The sequence below is a fragment of the Pyrgilauda ruficollis genome, unplaced genomic scaffold (genome assembly GCF_017590135.1).
Source record: "Pyrgilauda ruficollis isolate IOZ18807 unplaced genomic scaffold, ASM1759013v1 scaffold59, whole genome shotgun sequence".
Taxonomy (NCBI): Eukaryota; Metazoa; Chordata; class Aves; order Passeriformes; family Passeridae; genus Pyrgilauda; species Pyrgilauda ruficollis.
This window is the reverse complement of record NW_024527599.1, coordinates 6,037,697-6,064,221: the sequence shown is the minus strand read 5'-3', so window position 1 is coordinate 6,064,221 and position 26,525 is coordinate 6,037,697. Positions and strand designations below refer to the sequence as shown.

The 26,525-nt window shown below is 53.2% G+C and overlaps 2 protein-coding genes across 2 annotated transcripts in view; one reads left to right on the top strand and one right to left on the bottom strand.

Annotated features, from left to right (window-relative positions):
- The window catches only part of YWHAG (tyrosine 3-monooxygenase/tryptophan 5-monooxygenase activation protein gamma), a 21,683-nt gene extending 1,678 nt beyond the window's left edge, over window positions 1-20,005 (top strand). The window contains exon 2 of the mRNA XM_041482449.1: window positions 16,525-20,005. Coding sequence (XP_041338383.1) covers window positions 16,525-17,181 — 657 coding nt within the window. The 3' untranslated portion in view covers window positions 17,182-20,005. The remainder of the gene's footprint in view (window positions 1-16,524) is intronic.
- Window positions 20,006-21,752: 1,747 nt separating this feature from the next.
- On the bottom strand, window positions 21,753-23,556 carry HSPB1 (heat shock protein family B (small) member 1). Its single transcript, XM_041482713.1, has 3 exons — window positions 23,098-23,556; window positions 22,301-22,364; window positions 21,753-22,086 (listed from the first exon to the last, which is right to left on the bottom strand). Exons 1-3 carry the CDS (start codon window positions 23,456-23,458, stop codon window positions 21,927-21,929), a joined length of 585 nt encoding a protein of 194 aa, XP_041338647.1. The 5' UTR covers window positions 23,459-23,556; the 3' UTR covers window positions 21,753-21,926.
- Between the last annotated feature and the right edge of the window lie 2,969 nt (window positions 23,557-26,525).

Sequence of the window (26,525 nt, the reverse complement as noted above, 5' to 3'; positions counted from 1 at the left end):
CGGGGTGGGGGGGGGGTTTCGTGCACATCTCTCCCGGCTGCCGAAATATCTCCCCGTGCATCCCTTCCCACGCGTGGTCGCCCAGGCTGGTGTGTGCCCCTGACCCCAAAGATCGGGAGCCCTTTCACTGTCAAAGCTCTTATTTTTACTGCTCTTGGTTGGAGATTTATGAATTGAGTCATGTTGTATTCATTTCACGCTCTTAAAATAAAGACTCTGCATATAGCAGGCTGATCTGATTTGTGACACTGAACGCTCCCCTTCAATACTGACATTTTGACAATATAAGAAGGGAAAAAAAAACATATCTCTGATCTGATCTTGCAAACAAAGCAATCGTGGGAGGCAGGATCAAGTCATTCCAGAAGATTCTGCATTTGTCATATTGCAGAGAGGCTAGACTGGGTGGAGGGAGGGAGGGGGTGCTTTAAAGGGGAAAACTGTTCTTTATGTTTGTCTTCTTAGTCAGGTCTGAACCTTTGCTGGGAGCTGGGGTGTCCTCCCTGGCTGATGAAAAGTGAATGCCGATCTGGGAATGTCGCAGTCTGCCGTGGGTGCAGCTCTGTTTGCCCATATTGCACCATTTTGTCAATAACCTTGCATTTATCAAACAGACAAAACTGTCACAGCCTGAGCCCGGGGAGGGAGGAGATGTCTTATCAAGGAATGAAATACGGATAATCGGAACGAGATATTATCACATTAAACCAGCTGGGCTGTCCCTCTGCTGCACTATGGCTTTTATACCATTTTCTGATAGCAGCATCTATTCATTTTAAAGCAAAGCCTGCTGTGTGAGCAGATCCTACAGCTCATTTCCTACGGATAATACAGCCACCGTGACAAAGCCAGCACGGATGTGCCTGGGACTCACAGCCGTGTTGCACTGTGAATTTCTCTTAGCCTGCCTCCCCGGGCTGGGTGCTCGAGCCCAGGTGTTGTTAAGAGCTCCTATGTGTGATTTTTCCTTACGGGCCCTGGTGAAACAGTAACCCGGGCTAACGCCTCTTATCAGCTGCCGGGTAGTTTGGCCGTAAGGAAACGATCCCCAGCGGGAGCGCTGCCGCCTCCCTTCACCAGCAAACAAAAGGCAGAGCTTTGTTCTTCCTTTCTGCACCGCGCTGCCCCAGCTCCGGCACGGCCGGTCCGGCGGCCACGGCCATGTCACAGCCGTGTCACAGCCGGTTATCCCCGTCCCCGTGCGCTGCCCAGCCCCCAGCCCCGGTTGTGCGGGAGGCTGATGACCTCGCACTCATTTCCGTAGCAACGCCTAGTGATGTCATATGCCATGGTCCAAGCTGCAATGCACCCAGGCGGTAGCAGAGAGCATGCGGGCTGCGCCTAGCGAAGGTGATGCAGAGCCATCCTGCCCTCCAAACCTAGCCCTGCCTAGCGCCCTGCTGAGAAATGCTGGATGGTTCTCCTTTCCAACCTGTCGTGGCAATGATGGGCATTAAAGAGGCTCGTTTTGCAGCAGCTTCATCTCACCGTTGCATTTTGGCAGCTGCCTCACATGGGGCAGCTGGGTTCAGCCTCAGCCCTGTGTGCTTGGGAACCTGTGCTGAATGGCTGTGTTAATGGTTTAAAATGGAAATGGTGTGCTGGGGTTCTTGCTGTCTGCTGATTCATCTAGTGATGTCTGGGATTGCAATAGTTTCTCAAAAATAATATTTATATATAATAACTTCTAGCGCCTTCCTTGCAAGTGCTAGCTGCCAGTGCCCCTGATTGCTGCCTGTTGTTATGTTGCTGCTGCAGGAGCAGGATTGCTCCTTCAGCCCCCAAAAAGGGCAGGTTTACTAGGGGGTCTCTGAAAACAACAGATGGTCCCCTCATCTAACAGAGGGAGCAGGTGATGCCACACCCAGGAAGCGTGCAGGGCTGGGCCCATTGATCCAAGGTATGTCTACATGACCTTGTTCATGTCCCTTGTTGCCTCAGTGCTGTCTGGGGGTGCCATCAGCCCTGTCAGGTGCTGGGGGACAGGAAAGCTCTCTGCTGGTCCCCAGTGTGGTCAGACATTGGCCTTGGGCTTGCTTGCTGGAGTTTCACTTCCCACAGTGCTGGTGGTTGGAGCAAGATGTATTTTTGTCTGGTTCAGCTTCAGGAAGAGCTTTGCTGTCCGAGCCCACGCCAGGGCTGGGGATCAATATCCATTAGCTGGGGAGAGCAGTGCTGCTGGAGGCTTTCCGGAGGTGGGAGCCCTGCCAGGCCCCTGGCCAGCACTGCCCAGGGGCAGAGCACGTGCCTCCCCACAGACCTTCGTGTTGGGGGGATGTGCAGGTGAATGAACAAGATTAACCAGGAAATAAGTAATCTTTTAAAAGTGTGTGGGGAGAATTATTGTACTGCACCTATGGATGGTGTAGGCATGGGGCTGTCCCCTGTGAGGGGATCACCTGACTGCTCAATTTTGGGGGGCCCAACCTCTGCAGCAGGGCCCTGGCTGTGCTGTATGCAAGGACCACCAAGTGTGGGTGTGAAGGGGGGACTGTTGGAGATGCTGGAAAGCAGATGGCTGCTCCAAGCTTTAGACAGCACAGCTTGGTGCAGTAAATGGCCATTGTGGGTGGAGGAGGAGCGTGAGGATGGGGAATTGCAGGCCTTCCCTGGCACGGGGTATGTGGGCTTCTCCCGTGATGGTCACCAGCTGGGCAGGTTACCATCCTCCACATCCAGTATGTCAGTGCTGACAGCAAGGCTTCACACAGACCACAGGCTCACCCTTGGAAAAAGGGGTAGTAACACAAATCCAGCCTATCTGGAGAGTCCCCAGGAAGCAGAGCAGGGATGATTAGCTGCTTTTCTGCTCACAGTGTACACAGACAAAAGGGTGGTGAAGGTGGAGAGGCTTCTCCAGGAGGAGTGCTGGGCAGGCCATCTGTGATGGTGGGAGGGGACCAAGGACTGCGAGCTGCTGTAGTAGCACTTCCCAGGGGGCTGGGGAAGGCTTTGGAGAAAGCATTCCCAGTGCCGAGGTGGATGGTGCAGTCATTAGCTGTTGGCATCTAATGGCAGCATTGATGCTCTTGTGCAGGCAGATTGAATGCTGCCCAGCCTCGTGGTGCCTGCAGACCACTGGTGGACTGCAGTGGTGCTGGGGATTGGACACAGCCTGGCTCACGAGCAGGGCTTCCCTCCTGGAGGCCCACGGGGTCAGGACAGGATGGTGGCTGTCAGGAGCTCCTGTCCTTCTGACCTTGTAGAGGTTCACAGTGTGGGGATGTCTCTGTGTGACTCAGCCTTGGGACCTTGTAGCAGTAGCCTGAGTCACATCTGCTCCTAAGCCACAGATAGGTAGCCGTGTGCCCTGTATGTGACTGCAGTGGACACTGCTCAGTAACTGGCCAGTCTTCAGCAGATCAAGCTCTTAAAAATTCCTCTTTGAGCTCCTGTGGGTTCTTATTTAGTCCATTAAGGAAGAGTCACTGACTTACAAGACCGTGCTGGGTTTCTTAGTTAGCAGCCAGGGTGGATTGGACTTGGAATAGCTCTTCTTGAACTAAACAAAAGTGATATTGAGACTATGAGGGAGAATATAGCAGATGAATTATACCTGGGGGCATAGAAATAGTAAAACTTGGGCAAGGGCTCTCCATGAACCCCTGGATTATTTGGGCTTATCCAGTAGATCTGTTGATGATGTCTAACCATGAAAGTGCAAAAAGATTGGTTGAGTTGTCTTGATTTATTAAGTTTTCTTTCAACCACCTTTATTTGCTGCTTCTTGTGTAAAAAGATAGCTGGTTCACAGGAGATTCAATTACTTCAGTACACCAAATAAATTCTATAATGTCAGTGGATAAACTCTTTCTGCTCCAGCTGTGTTCACCAGCTGATCCCAAAGTTGCTCTCTGGAATAAACTCCTTGGACACTGATGATGTGTGCTTGGGCTTGCTGGAATACTCAGGAACAGCAATTTAGGGACAACCACAGAACTTCAGCTCCAGAAATGTTTACTGGGTTGAAAACTGCAGCACCTAGGGACATATACACTGTTCTTGGCAACAGGATGATGTCTTTGGCATCCTCTTAGTGATTCTCATGGATGTTCTGGATGGTGCTTTTAAGAGGGTTATCCACATAACTGGTGTATCCCTCTGCCTCCTGCAGCTGAGGTTTGGTTTCTGATCAGGGAGATGAAAAACATGGTTCTACCTCAGCTTCTACAGCTGGTAGAGTTAAGATTTTCCTTAATTTGAGGATCCCCACCATACTTTTTCTCCTTCTTCATGAGTATTACTGAACCATGTTTCTTGTGCCTGGCCAGTAGCATTAGTGCTGCTCAGGAGCATGCTCAGCTTGGCTTTCCAAGTAGGAATAAGCAGCCGCAGCTTTGCTAAGCTTAAGATCAGGGAGGTGGAGTAAAAGTGACCTGATGGACCCCATTAGCCTATGGGGAAGCCTGGGTTTTGTTCCCAGGCTGGTGAGTGACCCCAAGGTTACAATCCTAAGGACAAGGATTTTTCAAAGCCTGATGTTTCTACTACCTCAGCAGGCTTAAAAGTAGCTGAGAATTGGATCCACTAGCTGTTGCTCTTGAGGACAGAAGGAGAAACACGGCTCTGGATGCAGCTGATGGAGCAGGGGCTGGGGAGGAGACTGGTAGCCATGACCTGACATCTGGAGAAAACTCCATGGATGGTGACACATCTGGCAGGGCCTAATGCGCCTACTCCATGACTGAGCTCTTGAGCTTCTGTTTGCAGCAGCTTCATGCCAGCTAAACCATGCACAGAAGTTGTGTGCAAGGGTACATATTTAGGAAAAAAAGAATCCAAGCTTTTGTGTGTCCCAACTGCTAGTGCTTGAGTAACCAGCTGCTTTTTGGGAGGTGGCTTTGTCTGAGCTCAGACGTGTCCTTGGATGTGGAGCACTGCTGAACTTGTTGGTGCTGCTTTTTCCTTGGCAGAGGTGAGTGGTGTGTTGGGAGCTCAATTCCAGTCTGGCAGGGAAGAGCCATGAGGACTGTCAGACTAGTTCAGACCAGAGCTGGCTGCTCGGTGTCCCAGCCACACACCAGGCTGTTCAGAGGCAGGTACAGGGAAGGAGGCATTGGAAAATGCCTCCAGTCTACCTGAGGGAGCTTTTCCTCAGATGGGTCCATGCCTGAGGCATTTAGGACTCTACCTTGTGCTTTTCTGCCCTGTTCAGCCTCCTGAGCCACCAGGAAAACATGAATGCATATTAGAATGACTGCAGTACAAAGCACAGTGAAACAGGATTTGTCTGGCTTCCCAAGCGTTTCTCCATTGACAGCCTTGATAGGATCCAGGCATCATCTTCCACCTCACTGTGGCAAAGCTGTGAGCAGGGCTGAGTTTGTCTCTGGGTGGCTGCTGCACCTCGATGCTTCCAGGCGTTCTTCTACACTTCAGTGCTCTGCAGTTCATGACAGATTTTTCCAAAGGAGGAATATTTTTGTGCTGACTGGTTTGGAGCCAGCTTAGACCTTTTTTCCTTCACTGGTCAAGTCTTTGTCTTTTCTTTCTGGAAACCTGAAAGCTTTCAACAACTTCTGCTCTTTACTGGAAATGTAACTAACCTAACTGGTCCTTAGCTGAAGTCTTGTTCCCAGTGTTAGATTCATGTAACTGCAGAGAAATGGCAACTGCCCTTTCTGAAAAATGGCAACCACCTTGTCTGGGATGCAAAAACTGAGTGAAAACATAAGTATTGACTCGATTTGACTAGTGATGGTCACTGCTGGGCAGCAATAGCCTGGAAACCAGCTAAAACAAGGGGAAGTAGCAGTGGATCAGTCAGTGTGCTGGATTTTGGGTGGCTTTGTCTTTCAGCTCTGAAACCTTTGGCTTGACTTGAGGAAGCAGTCCAGAGAAATGGTGGTGGCTGGTTTTATGCTGGTGGCATTGAGACAAAACATTCTGCCATGGCTGCTGGCTGCCAGGCTGTGCCTGTGCTTCTGCCAGTGCAGTTTTTGGTCTGGTGGGGGAACTTTTCTTTCTTCATGCAAATGAAATGGCTTTGTGGGAATATGTTTCCCCCTGGCTGCTTGATCTAATGAGCAAAGTCCTTCCTTCCAACCTAAAATGAAGTAAAATGGGGACAAAATTACTTTTATTCTGCTGTTTAAATTTATTTATTTTCTTAAGTAAGAGGTCTGACTCTTTGCTTCAGAATCCAGATGTCAAGATGTGGGATTCCCACCCATGGCTCTGGGGGAGGAGCTCAGCAGTGGGATGGCTTTGTCCATCTTTTCTGAGTGCACCATGACACTGAGGCTGAGCTGCTGCATCTTTCTGGTCCCTTCTGTGAGCTGGAGCCCTGGGAGCTGCTGAGGCTGGTAAATCATAAGGGTTGATCTTCACCCTGGAGTCTCATGCTGGTTGTACTGCTGGTTATCTTGGTATAGTCTGGAAAAGCTCAGAAATGGTAAATTCTGGAAAACTGAGCTGAAATGATGAGGCAGCAATTCTTGGGCTGCTCAGGAAACACTGACAAGACTGTCTCAAAAGCAAAGCCTTCGTGTAGCTGGTGAAACAAAAGCCTTTGTCTGCCTGTTTAAGGGCAAACTTCCCCCAGTTTGAGGTTTTTCTGTGCTAACCCAGATTTAGTCACATCTCGGACATGACCCAGTACATGCTCAATTAGATATTAAACAAACCTGATTTTTGGCCTCAAGCTAGTGATCTAGTGACCAGGGGCAGTGCATTAGTTAATTGCAGTGGGAGTGTAACTAGAGAACATTTCACTGATGATGGCATGAGATTCCCTTAAAGTGATCCCCAGATTAGGGATTAGAGTACTTAATGTTTTTCTTCTGTGAAGGAGATGTTGGAATTGAGTCCGTGTATGGGTGTTTGAGGCAGCTGTGCTTGGACAAGCTCAAGTCTGTAGGGATTCCAAGTGCAAACCATTCCTTAATTGTTTGCAAATTCCCTCTGATCTCGCTAGATGGGTTGGCTTGCTTGGGATGTGTCTTTGCTTACGTACCAAGCAAAGCTACTTGGCGTGTCAGTGTGCTTCTGACTCCTCTCTAAGATGGTTTCAGCAAGGCTCTAGGAAAACACCAGTGAGAAGTCTCAGCCTCAGTGCTAACGAGGCTGCTGATGGACACGTTGTTTGGACAGTTGTGGTGCTCAGCAGCATCAAGTTTATTAATAGTAGGTGGAGAAGCTGTTGCTGTGCCATGTGCTAACAGACACGCTCAACAATTGCTGTAGGAGATGTCTACTTGTAAAAGGCTAATGCAGCAGTGAATGAGAACTTGGGGGAGATTAACAGCCTTTGATTTACACCCAGCTGGGGCAGGCGTTGGAGCTTTGCCTGTTTTTGCTGTTGGGCTTTGTTACATGGGGTGAATATTTCATTACCTAGAATCTGGGAGCTTGGCTTCTTGTGTTTGGTGGTGTCAAGATGACATCGGCACCCGAGGGGTTCTGTCACCTGTGGTGAACTGAGGTCAAATCTGTGGTGGGAGTCCCTTGGGCTTCAGAAGAGGCTGGGAGGGGGTGGCTGGAGCCAGGTGAGAGGAGTTAAACTGTTGGATCTAGGATAGTAAAGTGACCCTCCTTGTAATTTAAAATCGGTTACAGTGCTCCAGAAAGCTGCCAGAGCAAAAACTGTCTTCTTTTCTGCAAGTTCATTTAAGAAATTAAATAAAATTGTCTTTGTTAAAGGTGTATAAGATCAAGCCTGAAATCCCCAAAGCAGTGGGAGGGTAAAGTACATCTGGAGGGATAATCACCTTACTCACTGATGTAGAAATTAAACCTATCGTGAAGCTGGCATGCAGAAATCCACCTGGGTGTTCTGGGAAGTCTCTTGCTTAATCTGGTAAAACATGTTTGAGACAGCAAGGAACTGCTGGATCTGCAGACCAAGAGACCTAGAGCAAAAATCTTGTGAGGTGCTTGTTTTTAATGTTTCTAGAATCTTACCTTGATATGTGACAACCCAAGTGTTCCCAAAGTGTTTGTGGGAGTGACATGGAGCAGCTAAAAACTTGCATGCTCACTGCAGGGAGTTCTGCATGGCTGCAGCTTCTCCCATGTCACCCTTTGGAGCAGCAGCTTGCAGCTGCCATGGCAGCAATGGCTCTGCCGTTCCAAAGGAAGCCATGCCAGCAGACAGGAATTGCCCAGTTCATCCTGCTCCAGCAGACCTGGCAACAACCTCTCCCAGCAGCCAGAACCTGCTCTCAGCCTTGGGGTGGCATGCCCATGGCACGTCATGTCTTCTCTCTTCACTTGGCTCAGCTAGGTAGAGGTCATGGGCACAGGCAGTTTTTGAGCCCCTGATTAAGGACAAGGCCTGGCACTTGATGCTCTGGGGAGGATTTTATGATCTGGTGGCAGGATTCTTACTGCCTGCCAGTGGGGCTGGAGGTGAGCAGGAAAGCACTAAGATCTGAGCCAGATTAGTACCCTTGGAAGCTGTGAGGTAAATCTTTAAGCAGCTAATGCTCCCAGCAGCACTAAACACCCTCCCCACATGAAACTTGGTGTATTTATCTAGAGTCCCTGAAATCTCTCTAGCTTGGGTTTGCTTTACCATGAATTGGAAAGAAAAAAGCCATCTTCCTCTGTGTGGACCGAGTCTTAATGGCCAATGTCCAATAGCCATCCTGTGAATGGCTGCTTCAGCTCAAAAGCCTGTGAGTAGATGGAATCTTCTGAGGAATAATGCTTAAACAGAAATTTAAAAACCTCAAGTCTTTAAACTTGTACAGAAATGCTTCTGAGGAAAGAGCTACAGTTACTCTTGAAGAGCTCTTCAGCTCTCACCTGGAAAAGCTTAATGCAGCCCAGAAGAGCCTATAGCAGCCATGAATTGTCATTCTCCTTCCAAAAGGATCAATGGATCAACTCTGAGCTTCTGAAGCTTGCTGTGAGCTCCAGGGGCACATCTGAGCTCTCACAGCAGTGGCACACTGTGGCACTGGTCTTCCACATGCTTAGCAGAGAGCTTGGAGAACAGGCCTGTCAGCAGGGAACAGAGCAGATAATCCAAGGCAGGAGAGCTCCCCAAGCTGTTGGGTGATGGAGAAGGGTGGTGTTGATCCTGTGCTGCTGCTGAGGCACTCACCGAGCACAGCAGTGGGCAGATGATGCTGTCAGCCTGCTGTATCCCAGGGAAGGAATAGCTTGGCATCCCTTCTGTTGCTTTGTAGTTAGCAGGCAAAGGTGCTAGTATCCCATCTGCCAGGGACGATGTGATGAGCCCTGAGTGACAGTCCCCTGAAACGTGGGACTGATGTGGTTGGACTTGCTGCTCTCTCCATCTGGTGGCTGGAAGGCACTAGGCCAACAGAGGTCAATCATCTTCCCCGAGAGTTTTTAATAAGTACAAGGCAGGTAGTGGCAGCAAGATGCTGAAACAAGTTGTCCTACAGCCAGTTTTCATCTTGTTTAATAGCCTGTCAGTAGGGCTAATGGGAATCAGGGTGTTAAAAAGGAAAACAAGAAAATTTGAGCATAATTCCTTCCTGGCTCAAAAAGCACATGCTGGCTAGAGGAGCAGCTCCCTGCAACAGGACTGTGCAAAGCTAACTCAGAAATGGTTTGTAGCTCCTTGAGTGTTTGTAGAACACTTGAACATACACAAAACTGGGAGGCCGGGGTTTTTCCTTCCAGTTGGTTACTGGGATGTGTCTGGGCTGCTCTCTGTCCACAATAGCCACGGCAGGCAGATGCTCCCTCGTGTTTCCCTTATCTCAAGCTGCAGAAGAAGTCAGGGACACAAATCAATGGCACCCAGGTGTTCTGTAGTGGAAAGAAACCCAGAGTCGTTAGACCAAGTGCTGGGACTGCAGTGCTGCAGATAAGGGCTGGTACACAAAATGCTGCTGCCAGACACTGAATGGAGCAGCTCAGAGCTCTGCTGCTCTTACTGGTGTTCTCACCTTGGCTCCCTTCAACCTTTCATGTGCAAGAATGACCCAAGTAGCTGAAATTTGCTTTTTCTCCAACTGGAATCCATGATGGCCACACTGAAACTGGAGCAGGAGGTCTGCAGGCTCCAAGGACTGATCAAACCTGAACGCAGTGCAATCACATGTAGTTATTAAGCTACAAAGGCCAATAAAATAAATGAGCTCTTGGTTTCCACATCTCCCAGTTTGAAGTCTTTGTCTTGGGTGGTTCAAAGTCGCCTTAAGTAATAAAGGCTGCAGAGTGGGATGAAAGCTGCTGTTAAGTGTAGGAACATGCAGAAATCCTAATTGGTGTCTGGAGCGCCTGAGTAGCCTCTGAGATGCAGTTGGGCTACAAGCAATAAACAGTTCTCTGCAGACCCTGGTCCTTGAGGCACTGGGAGCAATTTGAAATGTAATGGCAGAGCCATCCCATGTGCCCTCAGCTGCTGTCCTGTGATGTGAACTGGTCCTGCCAGCTTAGAAAACGGGAACTAGTAGGGGATTATTCATAGTGAAACAGGCAGAGGAGAAGGCAGTGGGGAACTTGTGTCTGCCCACAGCCTGCATGCTGCACGTGCTTTTTTTTGGTCTTGTCTGGGATGAGAGGAAGGGTTTGACCTACAGTCCAAAACCCCCCTGGCCACACTGAGTTAAAACATGAGCAGAGGACAGCGGAAGGGGTCAGCAAGGAGAGAAGCAGTTACAGTGTGACTTCCACTTTAGAAGTGTGACATGGGGGCGAAGGCAAGGCAACAGGGAAAAGAATCCAAACCAATCTGGTAACATTTTAGATTTAGGTCTGGTTTAACACACGCCTACTTCACCAAAGTAGGACAGTGCTTAAGAAAAGCATCTTCTGTCTGCTGTGATGGAGTTGTAGGACAGCTCACTCAGGTGCTTGGGGAGAAGCTGCTCTTGGTGAGGCTGTGTGACATCGAGTCGTGACTCTCACCAGGCTGCTGGGTAATGGTGACAATTTCATGTGCTTGAGGGCAGCCATTTCTTCAAGCTAGGGCGAGCTGGGGACAGGAAAAAACAGGCAGTCTGTCAGTCATGACCTTCCAGAATGACAGCACTTGGACTGCTGAAGGTGGTCTTGTCACAGAATCATTAAGGCTGGAAAAGACCTGCAAGGTTACAGAGTCCAACCTTTAACCTGTCACCACCTTGTCAACCAGACCAGAGCATTTACTGCCATGTCCAGTCATTTCTTGAATACTTCAGGGGTGGGGGCTCTACCAACTCCCTGGGCAGCCCCTTCCAATGCCTGACAACCCTTTCTGTGAGGAATTTCTTCTGATGTCCAGCCTGAACCTGCCCTGGCACAGCCTGAGGCTGTGTCCTCTTGTCCCTGCACATGGGTGGTGGGGTCCCAGCATGAGACAGCAGCTGGAGATGGGGGGAGGTGACATGTCTGTAGGTGTTGTGACTTTTTTCAGCTCCTTGAGCCTGGAGGCGTTGTGTGCTTGTTGCTCCCCTTGCCAGTGGCTACAGACCAAGAAGGAATTTCAGTGGCTGGACTTGGTCAGAACATCATTTCAAAAGCACATTTACTTTTCAAAAAATGAAACAGAGAAGGGGACTTTCAGGCCAGAGCTCAGACTAATGAGCTGCATTTGGAGGAAAACAAGGCACTTGCTAGGGTTTGTGTGGAGAGATAACAAATTTAATTACATGGTGCAGGAGCTGTAGATAGAACAGGAAGCACGAGTGCTGAAGGGGAGGTGGATGTTGTGTATCCTGATGGGAGAGGAGCTCTGATGATCTTTAAAAGCTGTTCTCAGTGAACAGTTTGAAGTTCTCATGGCTGTCTCTGTCTCTCCAGGAAAGCTTCAGTCTGTTGTAGCTGTCTGATGTCCTGAAGGACTCAGATTCTCTTTTAGGCAATAAGAAGAGCAAGTGTTGAGGTTCATAACATGGGTTAAACTGTCACATGTTGATGGTATTCCCCAGGGAAGGATCTCTGGGTCCTGTCAGCTTGCCAGTGCTGTCTGCTTTAAGATAAGACATCAAAGCCAGGCAGAAGCTGTAAATGGGTGGGCACTTAATTATCAAACTAAGTGAAAAGTGTGCAAGAATAAACAGGTAGAGCTAAGTCCTGTGATGGATCTTCACTGCAGTCACTGAAGGGACCTCAAAAACAGTCATTTCCTGATGTATACTCAGACCTACCCTTGCAAGGTGGGAAGTAGAGGATGGGAGTCCTGGAATAAACCCCTAACCAACCTAACTTGCTGTTCTCTGGGAGCAAACCTTCCCTGTGGGTCTCACCAAAGCCTGTTAATCAGGATACCTCCAGAAAGAAGGTGCTGTAGAACCAACCCTTGGGCTTTTGGAGTTTACTTACCTTGGCATAAGGGACAGGTAAAGTTTTGCTTGTTCCTTGGCTTCTCCTCAAGAGGCTGAAGCTTGCCTGGCTGCAATGTGATCCTCGGGCATGCCGGGAGCCTGCCAGGTTTTGGGCAGGGTGCTGAGTCAGAGCTCCAGCTGTAGTGGAGAAATCAGGAAAACCTTCTCAGAGATGGTGCTGCCTCTGCAGTGCTTTGTTGCAAATCAAAAGGCTTGCATTTGTACAAGCCTCTGGTCTTCCAAGCAGTATAAACCCTGAACTTCAGTAATTTTTGTCCAACGGGAATTCACGGAGTTTCCCCATGGCTTAAGGGCCCTTGAGTCTCAGTGCCATCAGACACTGTGCCATCAGAGACCTGGTGGGACTGGAACTGGCAGTGTCCTCCAGCTTGGTGATGAACATGCCTCCCAGCCAGAGCCTGGCAGCATGGACTGCTCCATGTCAAGCTCCCTGCACTCCCTGCCTAGGTATCCTTGTGCAGTCTGCTCCTGGCAGGTGTATTCTCCTTTTTTCTTTTTTTTTTTTTTTTTTTTTTCCAGAATAGCTAGAAGACTTTCCTTTATCAAGTTTCCACCATGTGTCTCAGCTCTTTGTCCTTGGCTGTTTATGCCACATCCAGGACTTGACACTGGCTCGTGCATCTCCTGCCCCTCTCCCTAGTCTCCATGAGCACAAGAGTGAGATGAGGCTGGACAGTTACTGAGATTTGCAGAGCAAATTCTGCTGTTCTCTGCTGGCAGCCAGGGAAGTAAAACTAAACTGACTGAGCTTCCCAAAGAGCAGGTAGACTGCAGCCAGGGGCTGATGGCTTTGTGCTCCTGCCAAGCCCTCCTAATGCCAAACTAAGATTTTCCTTTGGCTATTTGAAGTCTCTGACTCCATGTAACAGTGCTGGAAATGGCATCAGGGGACCTGATCTGGGTACTGCCCTTCTTTGGGGAGGTGAAATCCCTTCAGGGTCTGAGTTAAGAAGAGGGATGGTTCTGCCCTTGCATAATGTGACTGCTGCAGTGTGATCCAGGCCTGTTGCAGGATATTGCCTTATTTGATGTTATAGCAGAGGCATTCAGTGCAGTGGTACAAACTCAGTTTATCAGAACCTGCTGTTTAGCCAGTGGCTTGGTTGAACTCACTTCGTTTCGGTATCCTGCAGTGTAAGAAAAAAACCCCAGCGTTTGTTTGGCCAGCACAGGCTGCAGAGAAGGCACAGCCCCATGTGCATGTGACAGGCTGGTGCAGAGGTGTTGGAGTGGTTTCTGCTGGAGATGGGCAGCGGTGCAGTGCTGTGGGAAGGGCAGAGTGACGGGGACTGCGCAGTCTGGAGTGTGGAGGGGGCTGTGGCAGGAAATGCCAGCACAGGCAGGCGGGCAGCAGGCAGCTCTGGGCAGACCGAGGGCAGAGATGTCCTCAAAGACAGCTGACCATGGGTACATCTTTTCTGCTTTTTTCTGACTCTGCTAAAGCAGGGCAGTTCAATGTACCCTACTGTCTGATACCTTGTGTCCTGGGCATTTTTGCATTTTCTTCCTGCTGGGAATGCAGGAGCCAGATGGTTTTCTGTTCTTCCTCCCTCAGCCCAACTGCGAACTGAAATGTGTGGGACTACAGCCCCTTCACTTTCCTGGTGCTGAGGGCCATGGTCCTTGTCCCCACCCATGTCACATCTTGGCCATGTCTCTGCAGTGCTCCTCCCTGGGAGTCTGGGTGCTGCTAGAAAGCAGTGACATGGTTAACAAGGCTCCCTTCCTGCTTTTACAAGTTCCCTGTGAGCTCCCTAGGGGAATCTGCTGTCTCCACAGGTGTACCTTCCATCTGTCAGCCAGTTTGTTGAAAGGATTTTGACAGGCAACTTTCCTCCGTAATCCTTAATAGCTTCGAATTTAAAATGTTTATGGCAAAGCTAATCCCACGAAACTCCCTGTAGTTTTAATAAATCTGTCCTCCAGCAAGACTCTTCTGGTGAGAGGAGGTAAATCTACTTCTTCCTGCAGTGATAAGTATCTGCAGACGTGGCTGTGGGGCACCTGCTTGTTCTTCACTTCAAAACTGGTGTTTCTTCTCAGGGAGCACCTTGCTAAAAGCAAAATTTCATCTGGTGATCAATCTCCACAACCCCTGTCAGGACAGAAAACTCTTGGAATCAGTGAGTCTCTTGTATGGTTGTTGGTGTTGGACACTCCATTTAGAGATGGAAGAGAATAACTCAGGCTGGGATTTCTGGATGTTTCTATTTCCAAATCCCTCACTCAAAACAGGGCAGCTTAGGTGGGATAAGCTCCCAGGTAACCTGATGGAGTCTTTGCTATCTCTGAGGACAGATAACCCATAAGCTCTGGGGCAGGGGGACACCTTGGTTGTGCTCCCAAAGAGGTCTTTAACCCACAAAATCATTACTGTGTGTTTTGTGCAGGTGTCACTGAGAGGGAAGAACAAATGGAGACATTCTGTAAAACTGCAGAGTAGAGACCTCAGCACAGCAGGCAGTGTGTGAGTGTCTCACCACGGGTATTTGGGCATATTGTGGTTGGCCCTGCCTGGTCCTGCTGCAGGAAGCAGGATATCACAGGGATCCCAGGGCCCTGTGGTTAAACAGTCACTGTTGTCTTGGCTAGGAGAGGGGTGTGAGGGTTGGCACTGGGAGCTGCGGGATGGCCCGGGCACCACTGCCCTGCTTACCTTGGGTGGGAGCACTGGGAGCTGCCCTGGCATCCTGCTCTGTGCTCTTTGTCCTGCGCCGCTGGCAGCTGCTGATAGTCCCAGGAGATCCTGCCCTCATAACGTGACACCCATTTCCCTGCTTCCCTGGCTGTCCTTACCCTGCAGCAGAAGCAGTTGTGCTGGTTTGCACAGCAAGACCCTCTTCCATATGGAAAAGGAGTGTCTGCTGTTCCTGTGCCGGGCTCTAGAGCATCCTGTGGAGCAGCACAGATCACAGAGCAGCGGGGGTGGGAGTGGAGGGTCTGCTTGCTGCCTCTGCCTTGAGGGAAAGGGCTGATCAGAGACTCTGCTTGCTGTGGGGGAAACAGGCTTAGCTGTGGCCTGATTTTAGGAGGAGACATTAGCCAGAGCATGGCTGAAGAGCTGCTGGAGGAGTGGATGTTCTGGAATGTGCAGGTCAATATGGTGTGAGCAACTGTGAGTCATTCAAGGCCATTCAAATGAGGTCCTGGGCTGGGCCTTTGGCCTCCTGATCCCCACCATAAATGTGGTTATCTGGGCCCAGAGCAAACCTTGTCCTTACAGATCCTTGTGAAAGTGACTCAGTGTTTGCAGAAGCCTTTCACATCCAAAGCATTACCTAATCCTTTACTGCTGTGAGGTGGCTCACAGGTTCCTGCTCTGGTGGCCTGATTCCCAGGTGGCTGTGCCCAGGGTGTGGATGTGGGGTGGGGGCGTGTCCTGGGGGAAAGGGGACAGTGGCCATGCCCAGGCTCAAAGTGGCACTTGGCAGCTGTAACCAGCTCAGGGGAGCGGCCGTGTGCAGCTGCCGTGTGGTGTGCTGTCTGCTGCAAGGGCTCCTCCTGCTCCTGGGGGTGGGAGGCTGTGCAGTCTTGGCCAGAGGTGCTGACTGGGTGGCTCCAGCCAGAGATGGTGTTGTGGGAGCTGGAATGGGATTATTGTGATACCAAGTGGTGCTTCCCAAGTTACTGAGGGAGCTCTGTGCTCGTCATCTCTGTAATCCCTTTGTGTTTTTTGTGGTGCATGAGGCGAGGAAAACTCGGTGAGGAAAACTCGGTGTGGGGGATTTCCCCTTCACCATGTGAGCTTTTAAGTCCTTATCTGTGCATGTGCCTGAGGCAGTTGTAATTGTGCCATCTCAGAGATTCTTTGGGTGTCTGTGAAGCGTTCCCCATGCTTGTGGGAAGTTGAAGAGATGAACACCCTGTAGCTCTGGTGGTGTTAATCCGTGCAGGTAGCTCATATCCCTGGACCATCTCCTCCCTCTTGCTTTCACTGTCCCTCTCCCCTGCATCACCACGCCCAACTCTCATCCTACAGGTGAAAGGCATCTCTTTCCTAGAAGACTTTTCTCGCTCTGGAAGATGCTGATCTCTCAAATAAAGCCCAACGCCTGCTCCTGTTGTTGTGGGTCTGGGCCACAGCATGATTCCCAGCTGGCTCCTGCTGGGATGGGAGCAGAGACAGAGCTGGATGACAGAGCAGGACTTTGCGAGCTGACTGCCTCCTCCTGCCTCTCTCTAGAGATGCACAGGCACACCCAGAGGTGTGATGGGAGCGTCACAAGGCTGGGGCTTAACCCAAATGTCTCTTTTCTCTCCCCCTCTCTCCGCACAGGTGACGGAGCTGAACGAGCCCCTGTCCAATGAAGAGAGGAACCTGTTGTCCGTCGCCTACAAGAACGTGGTGGGGGCTCGGCGCTCGTCCTGGCGAGTCATCAGCAGCATCGAGCAGAAGACCTCTGCAGATGGGAACGAGAAGAAGATCGAGATGGTCCGTGCCTACCGCGAGAAGATCGAGAAGGAGCTGGAAGCGGTGTGCCAGGATGTGCTGAGCCTGCTGGACAACTACCTGATCAAGAACTGCAGCGAGACGCAGTACGAGAGCAAAGTCTTCTACCTGAAGATGAAAGGGGACTATTACCGCTACCTGGCCGAGGTGGCCACCGGGGAGAAGAGGGCGACCGTGGTGGAGTCTTCGGAGAAGGCCTATAGCGAAGCCCATGAGATCAGCAAGGAGCACATGCAGCCCACCCACCCCATCCGGCTCGGGCTGGCGCTTAACTACTCGGTTTTCTACTACGAGATCCAGAACGCGCCGGAGCAGGCCTGCCACCTGGCCAAGACAGCCTTCGACGACGCCATCGCCGAGCTGGACACCCTCAACGAGGACTCCTACAAGGACTCAACGCTCATCATGCAGCTCCTCCGCGACAACCTAACGCTCTGGACGAGCGATCAGCAAGACGACGACGGCGGAGAAGGCAACAACTAGACCCCCCCGATGGACTGGCAGCCGCACGCTGATGCTAACTACTGCAGTCTTTATTTTTTTCCCACGAGTGGGGGGGGGTCCGGGGTGGGGGAGGGAAAGGGAGGGGACACCTTCCCAGGGAGGCCCCCCACAACCTGTCTTTGATTGCCTCGTTGACATTTTTGCCAAAACACCACTAGTGGAAGTCAGGCTGGCTGTGCTGGTATGGAATAGCAGCCTCACTGGCATATGGACTGTTCTGTAGATTATTAATACAAGTGGAGCTGTCTTTAATTTAACTTTATTGCTAGAAATAAAAAAAAAGGGTTTTAAGATGAATTTGCGTGGATGGAATGGCCCTCATTTTTAAGGAAAGCAACGCAAAAACATTTGGAAAAAAAAAAAAAAAGGAGTTCTGTGGTTCCAGTAAGGCTTCGAGCGTTTGTTTCCGCAGCCCAGGTGCCGTGTGCCCGCACCACGTCGCGGGGCCTCTCTCTGCAGCGCTCTGCCTGCCAGGGCACAGCTGCAAATCCCCAAATTGAGAAGGAATTAAAAATAAAACCAACAAAACTAAAGAATTTGGGGCTCGCAAAGCCCTGGGATTTAGGCCATCCAATCTTTTTTTTTTTTTTTTTTTTTTTTCTTTCTTTTAATTTTTTCGTTGAGATATTTATTAGGGTAGCTTACAGTATTAACACTAAATTGCAGTTTACAGTATTTCTACATTACAGCCATATGACATCAAGCCTTTGATTGTCTGTTTTTCTTTCTTTTGCTAGTTCTTTTGGCTTGCCTTCCTGAGCAGTCCTCGCCTGTGGACTGGCTTTAGCTATTCTGTGTCGCCCAAGGCAAGAAGACCGCCCGCCCGAGGAACATCAAAGCTGCTCTAGTTTTTTGGTCAACAGCTTAACAGGTGCTTGGCTAGCGGCTGTTTCAACTATTTTAAGTCCACAGCTAAAGGTTTAAGAACTTAATTAGACAAAGGGGGAAGTGTTTAAACTTAAAAATGCCACTTAAATAAAAAACAATAAAAAAATATTAAAAAAAAGAGCATTCAGGTCTGTATGTCATGTACTGTGTTTGGTATTTCAAAAGACCATCCTGATTTAAGGTGCCACAGCTGCTTCCTCAGGGATTGCACTGCCATTTCACTCTGCCTGACTTTCTCCCACTGTACCATGAGGTTTGTCAGCAGATCTCCGGCACCCAGGGCTCCCTTGTTTGTCACCAGGGAAGCCGGGTGTGTTTCCTTTCTCCTGGGGAAGCTTGTGGTGTAATGAGTGAACTTCAGGAGCTTAGACACTAATTTGGTAGAGGAATTCCTCAAGGGAAGAGCTACAATCATAGACATTTCTGTCCACCATCAGGAGCCCAGGAACTTAGTTCTCTTCTTAGCAAAATCTTTTCTCAGTCTGTCTGATCCGGCCGGGGGTGGGAGTTGGGGCATCTGAATTGCTTAGCAGGTACTGTTTACCCCATTTTGAGTAAATTTAGCTTTCAGTTTGATTTTTTCCATGGTTGTTGGAGGTTCACTGCTGTTCTCTGGCTCGCGGAGTGCTGCGCCCTGCACGCTTCCCCCAGCGCTGCGCAGTGAGGAGAAACCGCGCTCGTGCTCTAATTCTTTAATTCCCTATCGTGATTCTGGCGCTGATTTTGGAACCAGGCTTTCCCTGTCCCTTGCGAGAGCCAGCCCCACACGGCGCGCTGTGGTGAGGCACACACGGCACCGCCGGGCCGGGGGGACGGACACGGCTCCGGCCCCGAGCGCTGCCCGGGAGCGCCCCGGCCCGGCCCCGCCCGGCCCTGCCCGGCACGGCTTGCTTTGGGCCGGCTTCCCCCGCTCCGAGCGCCCCGCAGGGGATTCGGGGCGCAGCGTCCCGCGGCGAGGGCTGAGCGGTGCCGGTGCGTGCCGGCACCGGGAGATGCTTTAGGCTTCTGAGCTCCCTCTGTCGCCCCCGTGTCCCGTGAGCAGTGTTGTCCCAGCTGTACAATTGGAAGTGATTTACTGGAATTACAAAACCTATCTTTTTTTTTTTTTTTCTTTTCTTTTTTTTTCCTCCAAATAATTACTACTCTTTTTGGCTTTTCGCTCTGGCTGCTTTAGGAAACTTATGCAGGAGAGATGGCACAAGAGGGCTAAAAACGGAGTGGGGGTCAGGGACTTGATTTTTAAGCAGCTTGAATGGTTTCTTTCATTTTTTAAGAGATGCACTTGCCTATGATACTGTCTCTCCAGTGAAATGATTACTGCTCCATTACTCTATTGATACAATATTGTGCATGCTAGTGTCGTATTTCTATACAGTAGCTTGAAATTTATTAACTTATACTGTAGATGTTATGTATTCCTATGACAAAATAGTCTTCAAAAATTTTTTAAAGTTTTTTAATTTATTTTTCTTTCCTTTTTTTTTTTCGGGGGTAAAGTTTGCTCTACCAAATAGTGATCGTAACAAACTGATCTGTTATGGATGTTGCTATAGTGACATGCAATTATATATTATTTTGTTTTTAAAAAGGAAAAAAAAAAAGCAAAAGAAAACACCAGTGTTAGCTTAATCTTAATGTCTGGTGTTCGTCATGGTGAAATTATAACTATTACAGTGTAGGAGAACAATGACTGTGTTCTTTGAATGAGCCTTTGTTTGTGCTTTTTGTCATGTTATGCAGTGAACTATTTTTAAGGTCTAATCAGTGATTATTTTTCCAACTCCGTGTTTCTGTAAGGAATTATTTCACACACGGACCATTCTTAGCAGTTTTTCCTCAGTGATGGAATATCATGAATGTGAGTCATTATGTAGCCGTCGTACATTGAGCAAATAAACTTACAGATCTGACGTCAGCGCTGCTTAATTGTTATCGCCTGTCTCGACTTTCTGGGGGGCTCCGTGGGACGAGGGGGCTCGGGAACGGCCTGGCTTCTGCTCCTGGGCCACCTCCCTTCCGCTGCTGCTGGGGATCCGCATCCCTGCGGCTGCTCCGGCTCCTCCCCGGGGCGGTGGGAGCGCGGGGCGGGTCCCGGGGGTTCAGGAGAGGCTGGGTGGGCGCTTCCCCACCTCCGGCCCTTGCCGATGGTTTTCCGCTCGCAGCCACACGCGCGGTGACTCACGCTGTAAAAATATTCCCCTCCCCGCGAACCTATAAACAGAAATGCGCCTTGACTCACGCGCCCTGCGAGGGATCCGGGGCTGCAGCACCGACACCCCCGGCAAGGGGCTGCCGACAGGAGGGGCTGGGCTCACCGACACCCCCACACGGGGAGGGACCCCCCCACCCCGTCCCAGCGCCGTGGTCCTGCCGCAGCCCCACCCCCGCTCGGGGGACGCTTTTTTGGGGAAGCAAAAGTCACCGTGGAGTGGCCACGGGAGAGGGGAGGGGGCCGGGGATGCTCCTCGGGGCCTTCTCCCCCTGAGTGACGCTGGGGCTGGAAGAGCCTCCCAGCCCGGCTCACACACACACGGGAACCCCCCAGGCACAGGAGGGACCCCCGGCGGCAGGAATGGATCGCCGGGATCGGGAATTGATCCCCAGTGCCTGCTGAGACCTGCCCAGCTCATCACAGCCCAGACTGCTGGGCGGGCGTGGGGGGCAGGGGCTCGGGGGCACGTGGAGCCCCCCGAGCTCGCAGAGGGGCCTCGCAGCTGCGGGATTCCTCCCAGGTCACCGTCTGCCAGCGGGATGACTCAGGGGGGATTAGTGGGATTTGACGGAGCAGGAACATCGGGGGACATGGAAGCCGTGGGCCTGACCTCGGCCATGTAGGGCCAGTCCTGCCCAGAGACCCGGGGGCAGGGAGGGCACCGGGGACACGGGGCCAGCCGGGGCCAAATGGCACCGGGACCACGACCCAGCCCCTCCTCAGTCCCCCAAGGGAGGCCGAACCCCCAACCCAGCCCCTCAGACCATGGGGTGGAAGGAAGGGGGGCACCACGGGGGCTGGGGCTCAAGGGGCTGCACTGCTGGGGTGGGCTCTTGCCCATGAAGCCCCTATTTGCCCTCTGACCCAAAGGGGGTGTTTGTGTAGTTGTTTTTCAGGGATGCAGCATCCCAGGATGGTGACACTGGGGTGTGGAAACCCCAAATATTCTCTGATAGGCCATGTGGAGACCTGAGTGTGGGAGAGCAGGCATGAGGAGACTCACTCTGCTGAGATCTGGGACTGGAGACACCTGGGATGTAGGAGACCCAGATTGTGGAAAACTGGGATGCTGAGACAGGGATGCTGGAGACCTGGCATGTGAGCACCAGAGATGCTGGAGATCCGGGAGGTAAAGCCCCCAGACTGCTGGAGGTGGATATGGAGAGCTGAGATGTAGGAGAGCCAGGTGTGGGATACCCAGGGCGGGGAGGCTCAGGGTGTGCAGGTCTGGGACATCGAGCCCAGGATGCTGAGCCCGGCTGTGAAGACTTGGGGTGCGAGCACCTGGGATGTGGAGCCCTGGGTGACAGACCCCAGCTGCTGGGCAGGCTCGGGGACCCTGCTGGCCCCGCCGGCCCGGGCAGCCCCGTCCCGGTGCTCTGCTCCCGGGGCAGCTCCCAGCAGGAACGGCACAGCCGAGGTGCCGGGGCAGACACGCCACAAGGACCGGTTTCTTTCACCAGCTTTTATTCCGGTGGATTCTTCACATTTATTCAAGGCACTCAGTGACAGGGCGAGTACAAAATCAACAGTAAAAAGGGGGTGGGTGTGAGAGGGCAGCTGGGGGCGGGGGGCAGCAGCGGCTTCTCCTCCTCCTCCGTCTCCTCCTCCTCCTCGGTGCCGCCTACTTCTTGGCCGGCTCCTTGGCCTGGCTCTCCACGGTGACGGGGATGGTGATTTCGGCAGACTGGATGGCGGGTTTGGGCAGGGGGGCCTCCACCGTCAGCATTCCATCGGGAGACAGCGAGGACCGCACAGCCGTGGCTTCGACACCAGGGGGAAGGCTGGGAGGAGAGGAGAGGGGAGGGGAGGTGAGGGCTGCAGCACCACCCCGGGGGACGCAATGCCCAGCCCCAAATTGCTGCCTCTCCCACTCCCAGTTTGGGTGAGCAGCACTGCGATTTGGCCAGTGAACTTTGGAGGGTGTGGGTGGGTGGGAAAACGCCCCCAAAGACATCGGGGCTGCATCAGGAGTCTCCCCTCCTCCCTGGTACTTACGTGTATTTTCGGGTGAAGCACCTGGAGATGAAGCCGTGTTCATCCTGCTTCTCCTCATGTTTGCCTGGAGAAGGAAACAAAAACCTCTCAATGCTTGGAAGGGACTGGCTGGGTGGGAACCTTCCTGCCCCACCCCAACACTTGTGAGGGGCTGATTCTGCCTGTCCTGGGGCTTTTGCCATAATATCAGCCTGGAGCAACTTGGGGGGAACCCTCTGCAGGGCCACTCCGGGTGCATCCCGCAGATTTAAGCAGAGGAAAGTGCAGTGCCACGATCTGGGGGTGGCCAAAGGGGCCCAACAGTGTCCAGCTGGCCCCACAGCTTGGCAGGGCTGGAGATTGAGCAACCCCCCTCCCTGAATTCATCTGGGAATTGCCCCCATTCCTTGCAGGCCACCCTTCACCCAGCAGGAAGCACATCTTGGCCTCGTGCCACAGATCTGGGCTTTGTCACAGCATCCAGGGCGCTGTGGGGGCTGCAGGGCTCATGACACCCCACGTCACCCCCGGGGTCCCTCTGTGTCTCCCTGTGTCCCTCCAGAACAGCAGCAAGGGGTCAGTGTATGGGGCTGGGGGGGTCTCTGCACCTGAGTGCACCCTGAGACTCAGCTCTAATGCTGGGCCTTCCTCTGTGCCTCGATTTTCTCCTTCCCTTTTTCCTGTCCTCTCCTCCATCTCCTTCTGCTTTTCCTTCCCCTTATTCCCACCCCTTATTCCACCCTTTTCCACCCAGCAAGCTCCAGGGCAGCATCTGCCCCATCCCTGGAGAGCCCGCAGAGCCCCACCCCAGCACCCACCGGTTATCTCCACGATATTATCCTTGGTCTTCACCACCAGCTCCTCGGGTGCGAAGTGGTTGACGTCCAGGGTGACCTTCCAGCTGTCGGCGGTCTGGCGGATCTCGGAGATGCCGCTGCTCAGCTGCCGGCTCAGCGCCTGCCCGAAGGGCGAGCCGGGCGCGGGCATCAGGGCGCTCTCCCGGGGCAGCAGGCGGAAATAGCCGGGCCAGGCGCTGCCGCTGGGCCACTTGTACCAATCCTCGGGGATGTGGGGCATCCCGAAGGACTGGTCGAAGAGGCGGCTGCCATGGTACCAGTCGCGGAAGGGGTCCCAGCTGGGGCTGCGCAGGAAGGTGAAGGGGACGCGGCGCTCGGCCATGGCGTGCGGGGCTGCGGGGGGCGGCCGCCGGGGCCTTATGAAGAGAGCCCGGGGTTATTTTTAGCCGGGCTGCTCGGCTGGCTATTAATGGAAATTGCGACGGCCCCGGGGAAGGGACGAGAAACTTGCCCGGGCTTGGGGCGGCCGCACGCAGCCGCAGTGGGTGGGCGGTGGGTGTGCGGGAGGGGGCTGGCAGCCTCCGGGCCCCCCTGCCAAGGAATTGTCCGTCCTCCTTTCATCGGGAGAGGCTCGGCCTGCTTGGGAGTGATGGATGGCCCTTGGAGCGGCTCCCGGCCTCTCCCGCCTGCCTGCCCGGAAAACAATCCCCGGGATGCGGCGTGAGAAGGGGCTGGGGCCGGGCCAGCGCCTCGGGAGCGGCCGGATGAGTCAGTGCAGGAGGCCCTGAGTGACCCTGTGCTGTGTCACCGCCGGCCAGAAGGTTCCAGAGCCCCCAGCTCCTGGTCACCCATCGGCCAGAAGGTTCCAGAGCCCCCAGCTCCTGGTCACCCAACAGCCAGAAGGTTCCAGAGCCCCCCAGCCCTCTGGCACTCCAGTGGCTGCAGTGCTCTCTCAGCACCGTGGTAGGAAAGCCCAGCACCCAGCTGGGCTGCTGCAGTCCCCAGGAGTGGGGTCCCTGAGGCCCTTGGGGTTGGTGAGGGTCTGGGGGCCAGTGGGACCTGTGGGGGGTGGTGGGGGCTTGCAGGACCTGATGGGGCCGGTGGGGACTGGGGGCTGGTTGTGATAGTGGGGTTAGGGGGGCTCTGGTGGGGCAGGGGGACTGGGGGTGGAAGGGGATCCTCTCATCCAAGTCTCTCCACACCCCTGGCACCCAGGAAGGGATTCCCATCTGGAGCCAGAGCCCAGCTCCCGTGCTGGGGAAGGGCTGTTTTCCAGCCCAGCAAGCCTAGCAGCTCTGGAGCCCATCCCCTCTGGCCCCAGAGGCTCTGGTGGGGCAGGGGGACTGGGGGTGGAAGGGGATCCTCTCATCCAAGTGTCTCCACACCCCTGGCACCCAGGAAGGGATTCCCATCTGGGGCCAGAGCCCAGCTCCCGTGCTGGGGAAGGGCTGTTTTCCAGCCCAGCAAGCCTAGCAGCTCTGGAGCCCATCCCCTCTGGCCCCAGATTTGCCCTGGAGAAGACAGGAGGTGGGTGGCAGCTGAGCCCTGACACACGCAGTGCACGAATTAGTGACCTCCAGGAGTGTGGGGGGATGCTGCAGCAGGAAATGTGGGGGAGGGATGGGAGGGATGTGGGGAAACGAGAGGGATGTGGGAGGGAGGGGAGAGATGCAGGCAGGAATGCAGAGAGGGATGCAGGGAAATGGAGGGGATGCAGGGAGGGATGCTGGGAGGGAGGGAGGGGTCAGAGGAGGGATGCAGGGAGGAATGGAAGGGTGGCAGGTGGGAATGCAGGAAGGGCTGCAGGGAAATGGGAGGGATACAGGCAGGAACGCAGGGAGGAGCAGGGAAGGATGGGAGGGATCAGAGAGGGATGCAGGAGGTATGGAATGGATGGGAGAGTTGCAGGCAGATGGGAGGGATGCCGGGATGTGGGAGAGAGGGGAGGGATGCAGGGAGGGATGGAGGGAGGGATGCAGGCAGGACGGATGGGAGCTGGCAGGCAAATGGGAGTGCCGCAGGGAAGGATGCGGAGCCAGGGAGGATGCAGGGAGCCAGAGGGTTCCCCACAGACACAGCAGGACCCTCGGTGGGATCAGACCCAAAACTCCCGGTGCTGCTCCACATGGAGCCAGAGGGAAGAGCAGGATGGATCCGCAGGGAGCCGGACGGAAGGAGCGGGATAACCCTGCCGTGCTCCTGGCAGGAAGAAACCTCTCAGTGCCCCGCAGAGTAATTTACAATATATACTGTATATTTATTATAATTGCACCAGCTCACGGCATCTACAGCTGTACTCACAACCCAGAGAGAGAGCGCACGCGCGACAGGAAAATACTGAAGTATTTCTACAGAGTATTTGTTCCAGTTGGCTCCCTCCGCGGCAGGAGACAGAGACTGTAAAAGAGGAAGACTGGAATTTTTCCCTGATGTGCTGGCTGGTCCGCGGCGCCGCTGCAGTCGGGGCTCGGGTTTTTGGGAGCCGCGGCCCCGCGGGGGCTGCAGGGCTGGGGCTGCAGGGCAATCCCCGCTGCTGGCTCGGCTCGGCTGTTGTCAGGGGATTCCCCCATGTCCCAGCAGGGTGGGGGCTCCAGCGGCAGCTCTGAGCTCCCCCTGGGGCCGTGGGGGGACGGGGGCTGTGGGGCAGCAGCTGGAATTGCTGGGATGGTCTTTGGAGCGCGTGGCTCAGGGTTTGTGGGGATGCTGGGGGAACTCACGTCCTCCATCTCCCCAGGCTCCAGGAGAGCAGAACCCTTTGTCTCCTCCTGCTCCATCCAGAGCTGCCACCCTGCCCAGGGCTGGCACGTGGGGACAAGCTGCACCATGGAGTGCCACGAGTGTGTCCCCTCCTTACCTGCTCACCCCATTTCTAACCCCTCTGCTTGTTCAGGTGTCTGTCCAGCGGGTGCTGGGACACCCAGGGGCTGGCACCCATCATTGCCCAGCTCCTGGGATTTTGGCCAAGGGCTGGTGAATCCTCAGCCTCTGGCTGGGCCTGGACACGCCAGATTTGGGACGCTGACCCTGAAGTGCCCCTTTGCTCCCACCTCTGTCCTCCCGGCTCCTTTGGTTCATCAGGCCCCGCATAACGAGGCTGAGCTCCAGAGGATCCTCCCAATCCCGGCTGGCTGGAAACCAGCGCCAGAGCCTGGCTTTCCATGCAGGGGCAGCAGGTTAATCCGGGCAGCTGCTCTCCCACCCAGGGAGGCTCATCCCCGTTGTCCTGCTCCAGCCATCCGGAAAATGCGGGACCACGGCATTAAACACCAACCCCCCTGCGGGCCACCACTGTCCTCAGCGCCTGGGGGGCTTTTTTTTTTTGGGAAATCAGCAAAATCCTGCAAAAGCCGGGTGGCGGGCCAAGCCCGGGACCCTTCTGCCTCTCTCTTGCCATAATTCAGTTTAAAAAGCAGCCACTTTTCCCCAGAGCAGGAGGGGACTGGGGGCTG